At 44.8% G+C, this 22,922-nt stretch overlaps 1 protein-coding gene across 1 annotated transcript in view; it reads right to left on the bottom strand.

The window, feature by feature from the left end:
- Window positions 1-10,527: 10,527 nt before the first annotated feature.
- Window positions 10,528-22,922, bottom strand: part of LOC138284869 (trophoblast glycoprotein-like) — a 28,344-nt gene continuing 15,949 nt past the window's right edge. The window contains exon 3 of the mRNA XM_069224092.1: window positions 10,528-15,211. Coding sequence (XP_069080193.1) covers window positions 14,383-15,211 — 829 coding nt within the window. The 3' untranslated portion in view covers window positions 10,528-14,382. The remainder of the gene's footprint in view (window positions 15,212-22,922) is intronic.

Raw genomic sequence — 22,922 nt, 5'->3', positions numbered from 1 at the left:
TTTGCATTGTCCTGGGGAAGATGTTCAAACTCTAGGCATTCAGGTCAAAATAACAGGTTGGTCCTGTCCAGTGCAGGGCAATGAGTATGAGTGACATCCCTGGCTGTCTGAGCTTGTCTTGTACGCTTAGGATCAAGGGAAATTGGTGGAAAGGCCTATGCCAACTCCCCATACAAGTCTATTGTCAGGGCACTCTACTTGGACTGCTGGTGTGGGAATCTGGACATGAAGTCTTGGCATTTTGTGTTTTCTGGACTTGCAAACAGAACTAAACACGCTGACCAGTACTTCCTGCTTTATCTCCCATTTGTGGGAGGTGTTTTGTCTGCTCAATCTGTCTGCCTTCGTGTTATATGTCCTCTGAGAGGTGTAGTGTTACTAGGGTCGTGTTCCATCAGATCACCCATTTCCAGATCTTCTGTACTAATCTTGACAGTGAGAACCACTTTGTTCCTCCAGGCTTGTTAAGGTAGAACATCATTGCTTTGTTGTCCGTTTGGATAAGCATGGTCTGCCCCCCCACATGTGCCTGGAATGCTTTCAGCACTAGGAAGACAGTCTTTAGTTCCAGGTAGTTTATGTGCTTTAAGGTGTCGGTAGGGCTTCAGAGTCCTCTGACTTTCAGATTGTCCATATGTGCTCTCCAGCCCTTGTGGGATGCATCCGTTGTCATGGTCACCATAGGAGCTCGTAACTTGAAAAGTCTCCCTAGTCGCATATTTGTCAAATTCCACCACTGTATTTCTTTTTGATCCCTTGATGCAGCACGCACTTGATCTTCTCTGTGGCTTGTGACCATTTGCTATAGAGCCATTCCTGTATGGAACACTAATGCAGTCTCGCATGGGGTATTGGGTGGGGGGTGGGGAGGTATGATGCCATCATGTCCATCGATTTCATGACAGTTCTCATGGTCAGACAGCCCCTTCTGAAATAGAGGAACATTTGCTCTGCTATTGCTGTCACTCTATTGGGGGCAGAGTGTGCACATGCTGTTACTGAGTCCAATGATGCCCCCATGAACACCTTCACCTGCTCTGGGAGTGGTGATAATTTCTCATGGTTTATGGTGAACCCGAGGCATTATATCATGGCAATGACTCATTGCATGTCTTTGCGGCATTTTTGTTTTGAGTTTGCCTTAATTAGCCAATCGTTCACATATGGATATTTATATATACCTGCCTTCTAAGGTGTGCTGCCACCACCGCTAGGCATTTTGTAAACAACCATGGTGTGGATGTTATGCCACAGGGTAGAACTCTGAACGGATAGTGTACCTTGTCCAAGACAAATATGGGGAACTTCTTGAGCCTCTGGGCTCATTGGTATGTGCAAGTAGGCATCTTATGGGCTCTAGGGTGGCCATGTAATCCTCCTTTCTTACGAGTGTGATTACTTCTTGTAGCATTGTCATTTTGAAGTGTTGAGTTCGTCTGAACTTGTTTAGGTATCAGGGTTTGAGAATCGGTCTTAATGCCAAGTCTTGTTTTGGTAATAGGAAGTATGCTGACTGGACGCCAGCACTTGCCTCCTTTAAAGGAACTCTATACAGGGCTTGTTTTTTTATGAGCTCCTTCACCTCTTCTCACAACTATGTGAGTCCCTAATACCTTAACGTTCTTGTCTTCAGAGGAACATGAGGTGGTGGTCTAGTCTATGCCTTAACCATGTCTGATTACATTGAAGATTCAATTGTCTAAGGTGATTGAGATTGACCTCCACGCCAGGAGGAATCCTCCTATTCTAACACCCCCACCCCCTCCTGCCCCCACCCTTTTGGCGGGGTCTTAGGCCTGTAGAGTCACTTGCTTGGTGCTCCTTTTGTGGGTTGACCTCGCCTCCTATATATCCTGCGAAAGCGTTGCCCCACTGATGGTTGCCACTGTTGTTGAGTGGGCTGGTGTGTAGCTTGTTGGCTGGAGCCTTGGGGTTAGTAGTGCTGTGGGGTTGGCGAGTACCCTACCTTTTCTGTTGGTCTCCTGAGGGATCACCTGAATTGTAAGGCACCCATGGCCTTGGCAGTCTCATTATCCTTTTTCATTTGCTGAAATGCCTCATTCACAGCAGTCCCAAAGAGCATTTCCCCTGAGAAAGGCATCCTTATAAAGGATGACTGCACTTCAGCTTTGAATCTAGAGACATGTGTGTCTCCCAAGTGTGGTGCCCGTGGACATGTGCCTGCTGGTGGTATCCACCGCAACCAGTGCTGAACTAATGCAAGAATTGGCGATGTTCTTGGCCTCCTGAACCACTGCTTTGCTCTCTTTCTGAATTCTTCCAGTAGGTTCTTCAATTTCCTCCCATTGCTGGTGGCTGTACCTGTGGAGAAGCACGTTTGAATTTGCAAGTCTCCATTTCATTGCTGCTTCCCTTTCCATCTTTCTACCCACCCAGCCCCATTTGTTTGCTTTCGTCCTCCAGTAGTGGCTTGCTTGTCCTGTAAGCATTACTACTGTGCCTGGCTGTCGCCACTATGATAGAGTCCGTCCGTACCTTCCCCTTGATGTATTGTGGGTCTTGAGTGGCATGTTTATATTTGTTTCCTCTGAAAGAGAAACCGCCTTGGCTGTGGCAGGTTCCTTAAAAGCGTCTGTGTCCTGATCCACTATGCTGGAAAGCATGGGTAGGTACAGATTTGTCTCTTGTGATAGCATCAGGGTTTTGAGAAGGAAGCATGATTCTACCCTCTCTTCCTCGAGCTGAACCCATAAATGTCTGCCACCCTCTTAATTAGTCCATTGTATGTGGACAAGTTGTTTGGGGGCGAGGGTCTCGAGTGATAGATGTTGACACCCTTCTCAGGGGATTTGGCATGAAGATCCTGCATTCACTGTCAAGCTGGCCTTGCCTCTCCATCGTGGAGGGTTCGTCCTCCTCATAGTTGAGGTGGTCTTCCTGCTCCTCTTTGTGTGGCTCAGGCGTTGAGCAGGCTGGTGTGTGGCTTGTTGGCTGGCTTGCTGCTGGTAGTGTTGTGGGGTTGGTGAATACCCTCCATTTGTGTTGGTCTCCTGTTGGAGGATCTCCCTCTCCTGAAGGATACTCTGAATTGTGAGGTCCCTATGGCCTTGGCTGTCTCAATATCCTTTTTCATTTGCTGGAATGCCTCATCCACAGCAGTCCCAAAGAGTGTTTCCCCTGAGAAAGGCATCTTTATAACAGATGCCTGCACTTCAGCTTTGGAATCTAGAAACGTGTGTCTCCAGAGGGTGGTGCCCGTGGACATGTGCCTGCTGGTGGTATCCACTGTGACCAGGGCTGATTTCGGGCAAGAGTTGGTGATGTTCTTGTCCTCATGAACCACTGCTTTTGCTCTTTTTCTGAATTCCTCCAGAAGGTTCTGCAGAAGTCCTTCAATTTCCTCCCATTGCTGATGGCTGTACCTGGTGAGAAGCGAATTTGAATTTGCAATTCTCCATTTCATCACTGCTTCCCTTTCCATCTTTCTACCCATCCAGTCCTTTTCTTTTGCTCTCATCCTTCAGTAGCTACTTGTTGTGTAAGCATTATTCCTCTTCCTGGCTATCGCCACTATGACAGAGTCTATCATCACCTTCCCCTTGATGTATTGTGGATCTTGAATGAAACGTTTATACTTTTTCTACTCTCAAGAAGTAACTGCCTTGGCTGTGGCAGGTTCCTTAAAAGCTTTGGTACCCTGGTCCACAATGCTGGGAAGCATGGGTAGGTACAGGTTCATCCCTTGTAATGGCATCACGGTTTTGTAGAGGAAGCCTGATTCCACCCTCTCTTCCTCGAGCTGAATCTGTAAATGTCTGCCACCCTCTTACTTAGTCCATTGTATGTGGATAAGTTGGGGGGGGTGGGGGGGGGGGGAGGGCCTCGAGTGATAGATTTTGACACCCTCCTCAGGGGATTCAGCATCAAGATCCTGCCATTCATTGTCAAGCTGGCCTTGCCTCTCAGTCGTGAAGGGGTCGTCCTCATAATCGAGGTGGTCTTCCTCTTCGACTGACTCAGGCATTAATGGTCCCTATATGGCTAGTAGGTTATTACCCAATTCCTTCACCTCCGAGGGTTTTGTGGGGGATGCAGAACGACTTCAGAGAGTCATCGAACATCCTCTTTCACTACAAGGGCACCGCCATTTCAGCCTCAAGTCGGGTTATTTATCTCTCGACCTCGAGCAAGCATTCGGCGTCTGTTGTCAAGCTAGGTTTCCTCTTCGGCAGCTGTTTTTTTGTCCATTGCCTCCTTGTCTTGTTTCATTGTTCCCTCCTTTGTGCCTGTTGGTGTCAAGGGTTGCTTCAAAGGCTTGCTTCTTCGGTGTCCTTTGGTCAGGACCAGTGCAGCTCCTTGTGTTTATGCTAGCCTTTAGTCATTGAATGTTCCAACATTGAGGTGGCTTTCAATGCTTTAGGGTCCCTTTGTTACCTTCTGCCACTTGATCTTCTAAATGACCGTCACTGCCTTCTACGCAGCTTCTGCTCTCTCAACATAGATGCCCCTTTGGTGTCAGACACTACTCCTTGTGCTGACTCTGCTTCTTTGATGTTTTCCTCATTGTTACTGGAGAGGCCCAGGTCTTTCAGGGATTCTTGGGGTCTGTAGGTGCCAGCCATGGTGAGAGAGTCTTTGATATGAATCCGGTGCAGGCTTCGGAGTCTTTGGTGTTGTGATCCTTTGAGAGACACATGTTCCAGACCTCTTGTGGTTCACTATGGGCAAACAGGTGGTGGCACTTTGGGCGGAATTTAAAGTGGGTGCTCTCCATATTCCTTAGTTGCCCCTCTCCTCTGTATTCTCCAGCCATGCGGTCCTCACTGATGGGGCCCCACGTCGGGGACGAGAACACTCCCCTCCTCAGTCTTCAGAGTTTCTCGTGGCCTCTGGTGATTATTAGTCAACTTTCTCTCTTGTCTCTGCAAATATTCCAACATTCGCCAGAGCTCCTCCACTGTGCTGCCAGTCTCAAACGCTGAAAAAAGAACCTGAAGCTAGCAACCAAACACAGGATTTTCCGGAGTGTCATCTAACGCCACATAGGGGATGTACATACCACCAAACAGTGGTCGGCGCTGTCTAAACTAAGAATTAATAAATAACATTAAAAAAAATTAAACAACATAAAATAAAAAAATAAAACAATTAATTAATTCATTAATTAATAAAGCAAATGGAAGGACAACACACAATTCTGAACCCAACCCTAGATGGCAGAATAGATGCACAGCATGTGAATCCAGAAAAGTATTCATGCTGCAAACCCTGTCTTTGGTTCTTCCACGTATCATTATCTCCTCTTTCTCCTTGTAAAAATATACCTTCATCAAGATGTCAGGCCAAGCTTCTCCCTGTGGTCCCACCCTTTCCATTCAATCATTTAGCTTGACAAATGATTTCTGCTGTCTAGGACTGTTGAAACGGACATGGTCACTAGAGGGAAGAGAGAGGCAAACCTTGTACCAGGTAGCATGTTCAGTCTTCAGCATGAGTTGGATGAGCTTCCGACTCTAACCCAGGCCACATTTTAGAAAGGGGCCTGTCCAGAATTCTGTCATGCATATTTCGTTTCCCCCACCCTGCCCTTTGGATTTCAACATAGCACTGAGGGCAATTAATGAAACATTTTAATATGCAAAGGGCTTTCTGGAGGCACTGTGGAATCACACTCTCCAAGCTAGAATTTCTAGAATATGTATTCTGTTTTAGAGCCTATATACAGAGGAGAAAGCCCTTTATTTTGGTTGTCTGTTCACTATGTACATTCTCAGCTTCTGTTAAGTTTCCTACAGCGGCTTAGTTAGGCTGCCTCTTCTGCAAACCTAGGCATCAAGATTTGGCATCTCATAAATGAAACAACTTTTTCTTTTGCACGTTAAGTACAGCCATGAAGCAGTTTACCTCCAAAGTAGGCACAGGATCTTGACAGTTTGTCCACTGCCACTCCCAGTGCCACGATCTATTGAGATTTCACAGTTAATGGTAGCACTGGGGTCATGCTTGATGAAGACACCTGTAACTGCCAGCTTCATTCGAGTAGCCCTGGCATGGGGAATCCTATGGGACTTCCACAGCTTAAGAATGCCCGTCAGTGACATCCCCGGTTCCTGTAGTAAGAGCGCTGCTCCCTGAAAATGTGCAGCCTTCGATGATCTGTTTCACTAGCTTTTCCTGTGGGTTGACAACCATGCAGGTTTTGAAATGGTTACTTACCCGCAAGAGCAGTTTCGCAGCTCGATGAATTTGTTAGATTCACATGCTGTGCACTATTCCGCCATCTAGCAGTTGGGTTCCGGAATACATTCATAGTTCTCTATTCTTCTCTTCTTACTGCGCTTTATTTGTTCCCAATTGGTGGTCTCTCAGTCTCCTTGTGATGTGAGACGTGCCCTGGAAGCCCCAGTGTTTGCCTACCATCTTCAGACATTTTTTTACCCCTAGCTAACTTGTTTTCTTTAGTTCTTAGTCTGCTTTTGTTGCACTTCATTTCTCATGGTACTGAGTGGGATGCATGTAAATCCAGAATACTATTCAAGCTGCAAAACTACTCCTACAGGTAAGTAATCATTTTATTTTGTAGTGTAAATCTTTTCTCGATTCACATGCTGTGCATTGTTTTTGTAGCTGTAGCCTTGAAGATTGCACTTGCAAATAAATACTTCATTTATCTTTGTCCCACCTGTGATTCTTTGTTGACGTGGACCACAAAGTAGTGTTTTGCAAATGTATTAATGGATGACAAAGTGGCTGCAATGCATGTGCTGTTTATCAGGATGTTCGCCAAAAAGCTATGGTGTCTCCTTTCTTCCTTGAGGAATGTGCTTTATGCTTTGTCTCTAGTTGCACTCCTGCTTTTCTGTGGCACATCTGGATTGTTTGAAGTATCCAATGCGCATGGTGCCTTTTGTCACTGGTGAGCCGTTTGAATTTGCAAAGGATATAAAGAATTGCATTCTCTTCCTGACATCCTCTGTCCTTTCTAAGTAGCACATGATTCCCCTAAGTGTATTCAAGTATGCAAGGCCCTTACTGTGTGCATTTTTGGTTGCTGGAAAAAACACTGGCAGCTGAATGTCTTGATTAACTTGAAACTGTGATGTGACCTTTGGAAAGAAGCGTGGGCTGATTGACCACCCTGTCCTTGTCTATTTGTAGAGAAGGCTCCCTGGTGGTTAGCACATGCAGTTGGTGTATCCTTCATAGAGACCTGATGGCAACTAAAAAGGCAGTCTTTGAGGTTAAGAAGAGTTCTGCTTTATGGAGCAGCACAAAGGGTTATATCATTAGCTCTGTTAGTACCAGACTGAATTTACACAGGAGTGTTGGTACTGATCTGGATAGAGTCATTTGCTTTGCTCCATCTAGGAATCTTTTAGTCATTGTTTCTTGTGTACAAGGAACTACTGCTGTCAAGTGGACCTTTAGTGAAGATTAAACTATTGTCTAGTAGAAGTGTTAAGTACCTGATCCTTGTGGCATCTTGTATTCTGCTGCAGAACAGTTCCTTTTCTTTGCACCACAGGACATATCAATTTGCTCTGTAACATCTAAAATCTCTTTTATCTAAGATCCTAGTTTGCATTGCGAGGCAAACATAATCAGCATTACTTTGTGATTATTTGCACTTGTTTTCACTAGAGGTGTGAAGGAACTGGTGAAAAAGCATTTGCATTTTTCCATATCCAACCTAGCAACATGGCATTCCTCAGGGAGTAGCAGCGTGGGCGCATGGATGCAAAGCCTTGGCATTATGAATTTTCTGGTGTTGTTAACAAGCCAACTCTCTTCCACCTCACACTGCAGACATATCATTAATTTCTTCCTTCGTTTTTGTGATCTTTTCTTTGGTTTTATGCCTGGTGGAGTTTTCAAAAGTTCTATGCACTAGCCGTGCTGGATGATGTTGAGTATCCATCTGTATGATGTGACTTACCTCCATTCCTGGAGGAAGTCTGCTATTCAGCCCTCCAACCCCTCACTGGTGTTATGTGGTGAGGCGGTTGATATGCTGAGTCATTTGCTTTAAGAGCATGCGCCTCTAGGGGGTCTGTCCCCTTCCTCTTGCTCTACCACAAAATGGCAGGGGTTGGACTGAGTCACTGCCACAGCTGTAGTGTTGCTTGTTGTTCCCTTCGTGTTGTGCCCCATGGCCTTCATATTTGTCATTTTTTATTTATCTATTGCAGTGTGTTGTCCACTGCAGTGCCGCATGTGTGCTCTCCTGTAAAGGTTTTTTTTAAATGATGTTGGCCTGCTCCTCATGCTTAAAACCCGACACCCACAGCCAGGTGTGTCTCCTGAGAGTAACCCTCATTACCAGTTGTTTGCTTGCTGTATCTGCAGCGTCTAATGCAAATTTCAGACAAGTACTGACAATTGTTCCCCCTCTTTTATGAGGGATGCTAACCTCTTCCGGTATTGCTCCAGGAGGTACTTCATTGTATCCCCGACTTTCTCCCATTGTTGATGGACATACCCATTTAGCAGGGCATTGGGAGTTTGCAATCCTCCACTGCGTTGCAGCTCCTCTTTCAATGTTTAAGCCAACCATTTCTACCATCTTGCTCCCTTTCTCAGGAGGTAGCCTTGAGGATGTGGGGACATCGGCTCTCTTATTAGCATTGGCCACTATGATGAAATCTGCCGCTGCACTGCCCCTCATGTATAAGGGGTCCTTTGAAAAATGTTCATTTTTTTTTGTTCACCTTTCGAATCACACATCTGCAGCATGCCAGCTCCTTGAATGCTTCCTTTCGTGATCTATAATGCTTTGTAGCAAAGGGAGCAGTGGTAGCCAGTAAGTACAACGTAAAGTGGTGCCAGGGGGCCCATACACACACATGCACACTCACATAACCCAAGCATTCACATGCAGAAAAGTGTGCACACACACCCATAACACTCACTTGCAAATGCACACACATTCATACATATATGCACCAAATAATCAATAAAAACACAGCACTTACCTGAAGCAGCTCTTGGGAAGGGAAGCCGCGGAGGGTTGGGACTGCTGCCTCCCCTCATTGGCTGACCACAGGTCCGCCGCTGAAGGAAGGCATCAGTCTACACATTATAAAAAAGAGTGGGATGGGGTCAATGAGAGTTGCTGGCCCCCACCCCACTCTTTGACGAGGTGTCAGTGATTGAGACTCCGCTGTTGGCCGCTCAGGGCCTAAAACTGAAGCACCGAGGTACGAGGCTATCTCTGAAGCTCCCACTCGTCATGAGGAGGAGGGCCTGGAGTACCTTTAGTGAGCTGAGGAGGTCATAACCACAGGCGCTGCCAACCTGTGCCCAGCAAAGTTCAGCTCAGGCAGCCACAAGTCCGTGCATTTAGAGCATGTCTAGCTTTTAGCTGCTTGACTTGAAAATACAGTGTGTTTATCAGGCTTACTTTTGCTCAGTCTGACACTCTATGTCCAAAAAGTGCGAGGGCGAGGCCCCTCAGCTCATAAGACTGGGCTGCTGGTGAAGGAGAGGTATTGACTTGTGCTCTGTGAAGGTAAGAGAGTCTCAAGAAGGAAGCAAGCCTGTGTCTTCTCTTCCTCAAGCTGGATTTCGTACTGGTCTGCGGCCCTTGTGCACATTATACATTGCAATGTCATCCGGTCGTAAAGATCTTGGTGAATTTGACTCATTCCCTCCCCCCGGAGAGTCAGTGTGGAAAAACTTACCACTTGTTATTGATGCTTTAGTCGTCTTGTCTTCAACATCCCCTGACCCTTGAAGTATTCTCCTTCAAAGAACATCTCCTGCTTTTTCTCCTATGGCTCCGGTGTAGAGGGTGATTCAAGCTCATTCTGCTTTTTTTCCTCCCGATTCTTCTTCCCTATTGGTATTGAGGAGATTTGGAATTCTCAGAGGGCTGAGTCGAAATTCTTTTTGTTTTTCATGATTCTCGCCATTTTAGGCTCAAGACACTCTACCTAGGGAGCCCCTTGCTCAGCATGGAGCGTGGTCCATGGTCTTCAGGATTGGGGATTGGCTCTACTATTTTGAGGTTTTAACCAGGAGTGCTTTCGGTGTTCTTCGTCCTACTATGATCATTTACAAATGCTCTCTGTAGGCTGCCTTTTTCTATGTTAGCTCAGCAATCCATTGAAAATCTTCTGCTTCTTTTTTGGTGTCCAAGGACCTTCAGTTATTTCGTCCAGACGCAACAGCAGATAAAAGAATCTGAAGATGGCAACCAAGCACACTGGCTTCCGGGACACTTCTTATATCAGACTTTTAAATGGGAACACACAATATCCATAAAAAGAAGACGACTAAGAAGGTATCCCGGACCCAGAAGTAGATAATTGAAAAAAATGCACAGCATGAGAATCAAGAAAAGATTTATGCTACAAGATTAACACATTCACAAGAAGAAACAAGACACATCCCCACCTCAAGACTCTGGAAAGGTCTTTGTGGACAATGGCCATCATAATGGCATTAGCCTCTAGAGGGTGGGGGGTATTGGTGAATAAAAAATAAAAAAGTACCTTTGCGTTTTCTCACCACATGGACAGCGCATTAATCAAATGCATGGCAATTCTCACAGAGAACAAAGGATCGTCAAGGATAGAAATCTATTTAATTCCTTCTTTTTGGCAAAAACACTGAGTGTGCATTACTTGGTGGGTCCAGCCTCTCGGTCTCAGATCCCACTCACATCTCCTCCATTTCAATTGGTCTTTGTGGTCCCACTCTATAGCAGATTCATTAACTCCATGCAAATGCCCTGCTGTGCATATCACACAGTGTCCCTTCGTGTAGCAGGAAGGATGCAGGCCTAAGACATTGAAAGATGAACAAATAGGATGTTTTGGGCATACTGCTGAAGAGTCTGTGCTGGAAGCCAGTGTACCTGTAAATGGTGGCAACACACTAAAGTATACAAAAAAACTGATTGAATGTTTGAATTAAACTCAGCCGCTGAGAATCACTTGGGCCTCGTCCCAGTCCATTATTATTTTGCACTCCATGAAACCTTAGTTTGGATCCAGCCATATGCAAATCAGTCTTGACCCTGCTTCAATTGGAAAAGTCCAGCCCAAATTGGCTGTCAGTTAGGAAGCCTCCTATTCTGCCCCCACTGGTGTTATGTGGTGGGGTTTTTGATCTGCAGTCACTTGCTTAAAGAACTTGTTCCTTTGGGATCTGTCCCCTACCCCAAATGGTTACGATTGGGCTGAGAAGCTGCCACGACTGCCATGTTGTTTGCTGTGTTTCTGCGTGCTTGAGGATGTTTGTGGAAATGCTGTGGGACGGGTATGCATAGACTAACACTGTGCACACTGTAACACTGGAACCAAGCTATAGCTGGCTGATGAGCCCTGACTAGGGCAAAACTGGTTATGTGCTGCTTGTGTTCCAATACAGGGAGGTTCTGGCAGGACAGTTGGGGTTGGACTGTTCCTATTAGAGCAGGATTAACACTGATCTGCATATGGCTGGGTCCAAGCCGAGGTGGCATGGTGGGCTAAACAACAATGAACTGGGATGCGGCCCGAATGATTATCTGTGGCTGAGATCAATTCAAGTATTCCATCTATCACTTTTTGTAAACTTTAGTGTGAATGACAGCACAGCCTGCAAATTTGGGTGTGATGCAAGCATGTCCGCCTTTCCAAGAGGATATACAATGTAGGACTGCGTATGGTGTATAAACGACTGCCTCTAAGAGTGATAACGGCCTGCAGGTCTGTATATGCAACATGCAGGCTTGTCTCCATGTCTGTGAACTACATACTGGTCTGTCTGCTTGCAAGGGGGCTTGCATGTCTGATTATGCTGCATACATGTAAGTGAAGGGACAGGATGCAGGTCTTTATGTGTTATATGTTGGTCTACCAAAAAGTGGTGTAAAAGCGCGCAGAGCTCTGTGCATTGTCTGCATGAATTACTGTCCAATGAATGGCTGATGTGCACAGTATGCCCACGGCCTTGTCACATAGGGATGGTCCATGTGTGCACTCTCATTGAGAGTCATAATGACTCAACCTAATGTTGGTTAAAGCACAGCATTTGGAATCTAGAATAGGTGTATGCTGCAACCCCTGTGTAGGAATTACGGTCTGTCACCAAGGGACCGTCCCACGGTATGTTTGCATAGCATGCACATCTGTCATGAAGGAACCGAATGCACACGTGTGTGCTGTATGTAAGACTGCTTGTCAGTGAGAGATTGCCGTGTGTCCTACGTATGAACATGTCAGTGAAGTAGGGAAGAGTCTGCAGACTGGCCTGCTAGTCAGAAGGCAGCATGGAAGACTATGGATGCTGGAGGTGTAGCGTAACTGAGCCCAACCCGAGTCTCCATGCACAGGTTCCTTCAGTCAGTGTATACAATGTGCCATAGAGTGTCTCCATGCACAGGTTCATTCAGTCAGTGTATACAATGTGCCATGGAGTGCAAATTAGGACAGTCATGCTCAGTGTACTCATCATGCATGCATTGCTGGGTACCTTCTTGTGAAGATTTAAAGAGCCAGATATACATAAATTCAATAAATGCCACTGTAATAAAAAAAGAAGAAACATCTAAAAACTTCATTATGTCATATACAGATCAGGACAAAGTTCCTCTAAAATAACTAACGTTGTGCAATAGCGTTTACTGCATAACATTCAAATTCCGCAGCGTCTCCGGAGAGAAACATAGAAATCCTGTACGGCCTCCAAAAAATTCCCCCTTTCAAAGATAGAAGAACAGAGGAGGGTGGCAGAACTTCCTGCCTGCAGGAGAATTACAATCCTTTGGTACCAGCCCAGTATTATGACTTCCACAGCCTGCAGTGGCCTCAGCAAGTAGCCCAGGCAGTGCACAAAGTGAAGCACATGGGACTTTAGGTTGTAGAAACATGGATAAGTACTTTCGGAGAAGAGGGTTAATAGATGAAGTCTTTACAAAGACAGGCAGCATGTCTCTCTGGGGCATAACAAGTTCTCAGCATCCTTCATAGTGCCCTTTGGCCATGTCAACAATGAATAGAAATAAAAGATGGTGCTGGGTGATCAACAGCTGCATTGATGGATGCCAAGTTCCTAACAGCTGGATTTGTAGATGCCAGGTGATTGAGAGCTGTATTAGTAAACACCAGGTAATCAGGAGCTCTGCTGCAGGTGTTAGGAGATCAATAGCTGTACTGGTAATTGACAAGTGTTCAACATGTCTACTGGTGGGCGACAGGACATCAGAAGGTACATAGGCAGGCGCAAGGCGATTGAGAGGTGTAGTGGCATTCAGTAGGTAATCAACAAACTTATTCATAGTTTTTAAGAGATCAAGAGCTCTACTGGCAGAAGCCATGTGACAGAGCTACAACAGTTGGCACCAGGTGATTGAGCGATGCATTGATTTACGCTACATGATCAAAAACTGTATTTGTTGGCAGAAGTTATCAAGAGCTCACAAGTTGGCACCAGTTGATTAAAAGTTGCATATCTTGGCACAGGGTGATCAAAAATGTTGACTGGCAGGATGCCTATAATCTGTATTGAGGACAGGTGATGGAGAACTGTACGGATTTACAGGTGATCAAGAACTGAATTGTGTTGTGCCAGGTGACTGAGGGGCTCTACTAGCTGGTACCATGTCATTAAGAGCAGTAGTGCTGGCAGCACACATACAATAGGTGTATTGGATCACACTAGCTAATAAAGGGCTTATTGATTGGCTAGAGCAGATCGAACGCTTTATTGTTTATCACCACGTGACAAAGCAGTATTGCTACACAAAGTGTGTGAGAGCTGGTTTGGTCTATGTCGGGCATCTGAGAGCTCTACTTGTTGGCACTCAGTGAGTAAGAGCTGCACCTGTTGATAGCAAGGGTATGGATCAGCTGGCAATTGCTGCTGTGTGATCAATGCTGCACTCACTGAACATTGGTCACTGGATATAGGAGGCTGGATGGCTTGGCATAGGTCAATAAATTACTGTAGGGGCTAGTTTTACCAAAGAAGAAATTTGATTCAGATATCCCAAAAGCACCCACACATAAGAAGAGATGAGGATTTCACCTTTAAGGTAGCATTGCTGTTGTTCGGTAAAAAATGCAACTGGACGAAAAACATTAATGTCAGAACAGTTTGAAGAAGAAGCTGTACAGAGTTGTCAGAGAGCGAGGAGCAGCTCAGATCCAAACCAGGGCAGGCCCAACTCGTAATGAAGGGAATACTAAGACATACTGCCCAATGTCATACCAGAGCACTGACTTGCTTCTAAATATGCCTTCTTGTAGGCCAACCTCGCCAACCCTTCACATCAACATTCCCCGGTTCAGCTCCGAGAACCAATGTCAGGTGTCATCAAGAGCTTAAGTATTCAATGTTAGCAACAGGGTTAGAAAAGAGCTTAGGCAACTCGTCAGGTAGTGGATGACGTTGTCAAAAAAATAATTTCTTTCCCTGCCTGGTCAAGAGCTACATTTAAATGTCAGTGGTCGAGACCCGTGTGACTCTGGGGTCTGAGTCAATCTCATAGCGGTAATGGTAGCTCTCCATTAGGTCATGGCAGCCATCTCTCATGCTTACGATCCACGTTTTCATACCTTTTCGGTTGAGGTAGAGGACAAACACGAAAACCAGGCCTACAATACCCAGCACCACACCTAGGAAAACGTAAGAGGTGTGCAGGACATCCTCGACGGCATGGCAGTCCAGCTCGGTCTCACCCAGGCTCACCAGTGACACATTCCGCAGGTCCTCCGGGTAGGCACAAACCAACTGCTCCACATCCTGCACCTGAGTGCTAGTGTTGAGCCACGCAGCCAGCTCCTCGATTTCGCAGTCGCACACAAATGGATTTTCTTTCAAGTAGAGGTGGAGTCCCTGTTGAGCAGCTAGGTCCCCCAAAGAACCCACACGTAGTGTCTTAAGGGCATTTAGAGTCAAGTCAAGAGTGTCCAGTCGCAGGCCAGCCAATGTGCCATTTTTGACACCTATCAGGGAGTTGTTTCGCAGGTCCAGCTGACGCAGGCTGCTCATGCCAGCAAACATACCCGGTGGCAGATACACAATTGCATTGTCAGCCAGCTCTAGCTTTATCAAGTGCCTGAAACCTCCACGTGATAGAGCGGTAGCCAAGTGTTGGATGGCAGATGAGTTAAAGAGTGCACGGCTCAGGCCAAGCTCTTGGATGGAGTTATTGGTTGGACCAAAGGCATCTGGGTGGATCTCACCTAGGAGGTTGTTGCTGAGGTCCAGGAAGCGCAGGTTCGGTAGTGAAGAGAAAGCCTGGGACTCCACAATGTTGATCCTGGAAAGACAAAATATTGAACAAGAATGATGACCAATGCAACTTTAAATTTAACAGACACATTGGAACATATTTGGACCTACAAGTTTCCTATACTGCCTTCAAGCCTACTTACTCCATGGTACCTGCAAACTTTTTATCTGAAGGGTTTCACACCATATAGTGACGCAACAGTATGTCTGCATCAGTTTTTATCAAAGTGGTTTGAGCCTGTAAGATGAAAAGCGGGGGGGGAGGTCGCCATAACCCAGGTTGTAAACCCAGCAGCATCAGCATCTACCATCCTAATATTCTTGTCAGACATATCAACAAGTATCCATCTTGTTCCCAAAACCCCCAGTATACCCTTTGCCCTGCAATATATCCAGCCTGCCACTTACCCAAGAATCACTGAAAGCCAATGCATTGCCAGTCTCCCTGCTAAATCCCAATAACCACAGCCTCTCAGTGCACAGTATCATTTTCAAGCACGTGCAGTACCCCAGGCATCCTTGTATCCCAGCCTTTTTAAGTGTCACATGTGCCCTCAGCACCTGCAGCATCCTTGCAACACTAACCTCAAGATCCACTGCCTTGCCTGTACCCAAACATCTCTATCTTCACCACCATCCAGTGAGTCATGTACCCAAAACATCACTATGTTCACCATCATACAGTGTGCCATGTACCCAAACATCTCAAATTCACCATCATCCACTGTGTCATGTACCTTAGCACCTGTAGTCTTAATATACAGGTTAAGGTTGCACAGTTCAGAACCAGACTGTGGCAAGAGGGTCTGTTAATGTATGTGTGTTACAAATCGATAGAATTTGTGGTACACCACTAGAAGAGCATGTAGGAGACTTATTGACAGCAGCAATAGATGAGCAGCCAACATTACTGTCTGGGTTGCAGGAGGTAAGGAGTTGGTTGGATGGCTGCAAAGTCAACAAGCATGCAGTTTACAACTTCATACAATGGCATGGCTGAACACATAAAAACATTACTTGGACTGTGGGAAGCCTTGGTAATATTGTTACAAAAAGTTAAAATATATGCACAGCTTTGCTGATGTGGTGTTGATATTCCCATGTTTGCAGGAAACACACTTTTCATTACAGGAAGGCATTACATTAAATAATTGATACATAATTGATAGGAGGGACAACTATACTATAAGACTCTGCCATCATGCCAGAGGGGCAAAATATTGTGGGTCAGATAAGATTTGTCATTGGAAGTGCATCATAGTCGAATAGACCAAGATGGCAAGTATGTTACAAATGAAGGTTTAGCTGGACGGGAGGCCTATTGCGAAAGCTAGCCTATACCTTTGGCTTCCTTGTAGCTAGGCTACCCAGACATGTACTTAAGACTCATGCTCCAACGGATATGCACACATACCATATGCAGAGGGGACTATAATTGTGTCAGGGACGTACTGTGCATAGGTCACGTCTTTTGCTGCCCAGTACACTGGTCACTGACGACTTGGCTGCATAGCGGCAAATTGATGGATGTCTAGTGACATCAGCACCCAGCAGGGGCAGAATATACATATTACTCAATATTTCATTTTGTGCACTGTAGAACACATACATGCATCCGAATGTCATAACACATGTGGAATATCCAGGATGTACAATATCTGATCATAAGTAAATATTAGTTTAATTGGAACGGGGCAATCAGTATTTTGAGATGGTGACTACAGGCATATGCCTTACAGGAAGCAACCTTTTTTGTTTTGGTGTGAATTTGTGTAGTAGTTTTTGAGAAATTAAGGGGGGGAAACATTTTATATATAGGGACGCAAAGAATTTACGACCAATGTTCCCTCTAATTTTCCTTTATGTGCAGCAATAAAGGTGCTTTGTGCACTACAGTCAAGGCAACGTGCACTGAAGAAAGCAACAATTTAAGATGCAAGTATGTGCTGTGTGCAAGCTACCAAATTCAGTGGCACAGCAAATGTATCATCAGCCTTAATTTAAACCAGAAAGAAATTGACCTCCCCTCACCTTTGGCTTGGTATTAAAAGAGATCCATTACAGGGTTGCAGTGAGTTCCTTGCACCTCTGAGCACCGGTGATACTGAATCTTGCGACCGTAATCATTCTATGTACCATTCCTGTCTTTTAGCTAAAGTCATGAATCTCTTATCTCCTCCACACACCTTTTATCTGTATCCACTTCCAATCACTCTCACTTATCCTTATCTCGTTCCTCTCTTTTTCTAACGTTTTTATCTTGTCTCCTTGCACCTTATCTTCCCCACTTTTCTTTCTCCCATTCCATTCTCCTCTACTACTCACTCATCCTGCATCCTCAATGTTCAATCTACATCCTACCATTCTCTCTTCCTCAAACTCTCTCTTATCTCCAAGTTCTCTCTCTCCTTCTGCCCTTTCTCTATCAAATCAATATCTTGACTATGTTTCTCTTCTACTCATCTCATTACTTGCCTCTGACCACTTTGGTTGTCATCTTTGTCTACCTTTCTCCTTTTTTGAAAAATCTGTTTTACTCAAGTTTTCACTTTGTTACATTTGAAGAACACAACTACAAAACAACGCCCCTGGATGGCAGCAATCATATGCAAAACCACTGAACTACTGTACTAATGAATTTCGTTACCTAGGAGATTAACCTATTGAACTAGTGCACTGATGTTGCCCTGATAGTCTTCTAATTGTCCCTTTCAATCATTTTGCCTGCCCTCTGGTTACCGATCGCCTTTTGTTTGTTCTTATTGTCCTTCCTTCTTTTTCCTTTCTTTTTATGTTGCACACCCCTTTCTTTCTTTTCCTCAGCATTTCTTCCTCATTCACATCTTTTCACTATATCACTTCCATGGGCCATCCTCTCCGTACATGCCCCCTTTTCTCTTTACATTCAAGTCCCTCTTTCCCTTATCCTCTCCTCCAAATGTTCTTCCCTCTCCATCTTTCTATTAATTCTGTACTTCCTATTTTTCTACTTTCCTATCCTGCATCTTTTCTTTCGTTCCAGTCCCCGTTTGTATCTTTCCTCCTTTTCTCTACTCTCCCATCTTTATCATCAATCTGGCTTTCCTACATGCTTTGTCCATTTTCAAATGCTAGGATTCTCCTGACTTTATCCTCTCTACTTCATATCCCATTCTCTCTGTACCCTTCTGTGCCCCTTCATATTTCCTTCTTCAATATTACTCCTTCATAGTTGCCCACTTCTCCTCCCAACGTCTTTCTATCCAGAACTACTGCGTTCCAACCTTCTGCTTTTCTTCATTTCCATTGCCTTTTTATCTTATATATCAACTTTCACCCTGTCCTCTTGTCCTATTTCTTTTCTACCTCATGACAAGCTCCTCGACAAACCTGGTGAATGAATGTTTGGCCTGTGCACTCAAGATGAGAACCCCCATCGCTGCTGACCTCCCCCATTCTGAGTACCCTTTGGCTCTTATGTGACATGACCAAAACTCTTGCACCTCGTGACCTCAGGTTGCCAGCTTCCAACCATTGTAGGTATATGGGGCATAGGTTGCAAACCAGCTCCCACTGGCCACAATGCATCTGAGGGTACCCACAGCCTGTGCAGGGCCTCTGAAGGTCCCTCTATTCAAGTAAAACTCACTGTGCGAACATGCATGCCCTGCATTTCACCGGATGGAACACATGAAGAGCAGTGTGTAGGAGTGCAAATCTGCCTTCATGACCCATGTGCTGAGTCCCCCCTCTGAAAAGAGCTCTAACTCTATCCATTTGAGCTAAGATTCCTTCACTGAGCCCTCCAGAGCCCAGTGCTGAAGTCCCCATTCACTCTGAGTTCTCCACAGTACTGACATGCTTCTTCTCTGTGATTCTTGCAAGCCAGTCTATAAGACCTTCAAACCCAGGCCCCATGCCCTCTCGGAGCCTCAGCTTTCGAAACTTTACCTCCAGTGCTGACTCCTGCCCTCTAGTGTGAGCAGACTGATTCTCTGAACTCTATTTCATATGGGTAAGGATTATTTTATGCCTGGCTGCTCATTTTCATTTGTACAGAAGCGCACAGCCAAACGTTACAACTTGAGGAACTGTCACTCAATTAATTGGTGCCCAGTCCATCGACCTCACATGAAGGGCTTACCTTACATCCAAAGCTTTAAATTCTCCCTAATCCGGCTCACTTTTCCAAAAACAGAGCTCTCCCCAACCTGCCCTCTGCGGGTCTGGTGCTGCCACAAGACACTGAAACTCTTCCCAAGACCACACACGTGTCGCCCTCTCCCTGCCCACTCTATGATGCCCTTAAGTATGATGGTCTCAGAATAGTTGAGCGAAGATAGCGCATGAGCGAACAGTGGTGGCCGTTGGCTTTATTAATGAGTCTATTTCAACCCAAAACCCTTTTTAGCAACATTGGGATAATGAAAAACTAGGAAAAAACCTAAGTTTTAACCTATACCATGCAGTTTGCACGCAGCTTTGATAATTCATAGGTCACTGTGCTATATTTAGATTGTAACTTATGAATTGCAAGTAACTAAAGAATTTCTGTAACAAAAGTAGTAAATCACTGAGCTATCCATATAAATACAGTTCTGTTTGCATGGTGCAGTTCTTTGCAGCAGGCATATTAACCCACGGTGCTACCTTAGAAGAGTCAAAACTGCCAACAGACAAAACTCTGATCTCTCTCCAGCAGGTACATTAATCACCAGAGTTATCTTGACATTTTTACTGTTGCCTGAAAATTGTTGAACACACAGCTAAATCCTAAAACTAGCCCTGCTTCATAGGCATATTGACAGCATTTATTTGAAGGACCTCTGATATGATAATGAATTAAAAAGAGGCACGGTAAAAAAAAAAAAAAAAAAAATTATGTATTTGCCAAGTCTTTAAAACAAAATAATCAAGTTCAAGGCGTTTATTTCACACTGCCCCAGATCGGCCTCCTAAAATGCTCCATTCTTGAATTAAACGAAGGAACAGCCTCTTTGTCTTTCGTGCGTGTCTTTGACCTCCTGCAGCAGCAGCCTGCCACACACAAACCAGGATTTTTCACACCAGCCGCACGTCGGCTAAATGTAGTTTTATTATTATCCCTTTTGGTCATGGGCGCAGGGAAAGGCAAGACTGTGCGAGCATGCGCGCAGCCTACAGAAAACATAGTTTGTGACCCCTCCGGATCTCGTGCTGAGATCTGATTGGCTGACCGCTGAAGTGCTGTCAGCTATGTTGGGACTCTGCTTCAGCCAAGTCCCAGAAAAGCGCCATGGTATGAATATTTTTTTTGCCAGAGTCGCGACAGGGATCACTAATCCATGGCAAAGATATATATATTTTTTTTAATGAAGTGCAGGCTCTTGCGCTTCGTCATTTTAAAGCCCCTAGGTGGGCCAAGTCCTGGGGGCATTTGTGGAATAATTCATTGTGGGGCAGGGGGGTTTCCCCGGGCATCACCACCTCCCGAGGTCATTGATAAATGTAATAATGTAGAGTAGGTGGGGCATGCACTCCCCTCGCTGCACCAGGGACCACTACTTCCTGGGACAAATAGCTAAGAAAAAATTGGGGGTCCGTTTGGGTGCCCCCAAGCCCTAGGGATCACCCCCTTCCCAAGGCTGCTAAAACATTGAAGAGCAGCCACGCGGCTCCCCTCGTGGAGCCACTGATGGCCCTGGAGAGCACCACACCGCTGGGCCGGCTCCTGCTATGATCCTGGATTCCCACCCCAAGGACACAGCTGTTTACTGTGGCTTGGCTGCAGCCAAGCCACAGGGAGCACTTTGGTTTTTGACAGTGGGACCTGTGAAGCAGGTCCCGCTGTAAAAAACCGAAGCTTTTATTTCTGTCCTCTGCACGCGTGCAGGGAACAGAGGTGAAATGGTTCAGCACGGAGCTGCTGTTAAAAGCAGCTCCTTGCTTGCTGAAGTAATGGGACCACGAGGCAAGCCTTGAGGTAGCCCGTAAAGGGCATTTTGCACAAAAAAAAACATTTTTTTTTTTTTTTATAAATATGTAGGGACCGCGGGGGAGCCCATAAAGGGCGAAAAAACATAAATAAATAAAGCAATAGCTCAGTGTGAAGTCTATCCGGGCTCGCTTCTCTCTCTTATTTATTAAGTACAAATTATTTTAATTTTTTAAAATGACAGATACATTTTTTATTTTGAATTGTACACAAATATCTCATTTACATACAAAATCATAGAAATTCACCAGTATAGTTAAGAGTTACCTCAAGTAACTATAACTCATGCCCCACAAATTACAGCACTTATGATACAATTGATAATATCAAGGTAATATTTGCAGTAACATTTTTGACAAAAACAAAAAACTGCATATGGCGGGGGCGAGAGTTGTAGTTAACTTATTGCACGGGTTATAATTACTTGAGGTAAGTAACTCCAACTATAACTGGTGAATATCTATGGTTTTGTACGTTTAGAATGTGATATATATATATATATTTCATCGAAAGAGAAAGGCAACCAATAATAATACTCTGTACACCGTGGAAGTTTTCACTTTGTAGTTATAATTAGGATCTAGTTACCATGCAACAAGAGCATTTTGGTTTGATAATAACTTTGTTGCCATTTGATGTAATAATTTTTTTTTTTAAAAGAGTTCATTCACCTGAGCTCCTTTCTGAGCTCCTTTCTCAAACGTCTCAGGGATGATTCGTCATTCGACAGCATAGCAAAAAATAAATAGGGGGAGGAGGGTGTTGCAAAATGGCTGAACAGAATTACACCAAATGTGGTAGAAAGCATGCTTTTTGTAGTTTGGTGTACATCCGTTCAGATATTTTTCAGGAATTAAGGGTCAAAATCTCTGTATATCTGGGTGGTTGGGTTGGCAGGAAGCTCGCTAGAGTCCTGCGATCAATCAATTTCAAATAATAGAGTGATTTGATTTTTTTCTCCCATTGGCTGCCTCATGTCTGCAGGAGAGAAAGGTTCCCACGAACTCCTGTGGGCATTCACCCTCTGATTGGCAGGCTGCACAAGAGAAATGTTGTATCTACCATTGCAGGGCACTGGGTCTCTGTCCCCCTGGCCTGAAAATTAACCCTTTAAATTCTGGCCCTCCCCCCCTCCCTCCACCCCATATGCGGAGTCATTTTTCTGCTTTTTTGGGGGTAGTTTGGGTTTAGGGCTCCATAACTTTTTTCCATATGAGCTATCCACACTGACTGACAAAATTCCAAATTCAGCAAAGGGTTATACGTATAGATCCCTCAAGGTTGAAACTAAGTGTTAAAATAAAGTAATATTGAAAATAAGTAGGAAAAAACTGCCATTTGTGACAATGTTTTCATCTGTAACTTTTTGTCATGATGGGAGATTTACAAAAGTGATATACCATTACATTGGCTAGGCCCTTCTGGTTGCTGGGGTGCATAGGGTTTGTAGGTTCTCCAAGAATCCAAGGTACCCGGAGCCAACAACTAAGCTGCATCGCTGCACCACACAATGGGTTTTTTTTGTGTCCCAAGTATACTTCATTTGGTGAAATATATATATAGTGACAAATGGGTAGCGTGGAACCCTATGTATGTCTGAAATGGGCACAAGACATTGGAGTTTAGGAGCAGTGGATATTTGTACATCTATAAATTTATGGGCACCTGTACTAGCATATTATTTAGAGGGTATTTTGCTATTTTTCAAAATAAAATATCTTCTTTCTTACACATTGGCTTACATTTGAAAGACACAAATCCAGCAAAATACAAATGAGTAATAATA

Source organism: Pleurodeles waltl, chromosome 3_1 (genome assembly GCF_031143425.1).
Source record: "Pleurodeles waltl isolate 20211129_DDA chromosome 3_1, aPleWal1.hap1.20221129, whole genome shotgun sequence".
In the NCBI taxonomy this organism is placed as follows: Eukaryota; Metazoa; Chordata; class Amphibia; order Caudata; family Salamandridae; genus Pleurodeles; species Pleurodeles waltl.
Note: the sequence above shows the minus strand (reverse complement) of the source record. Positions and strands in the feature narration are given on the sequence as shown.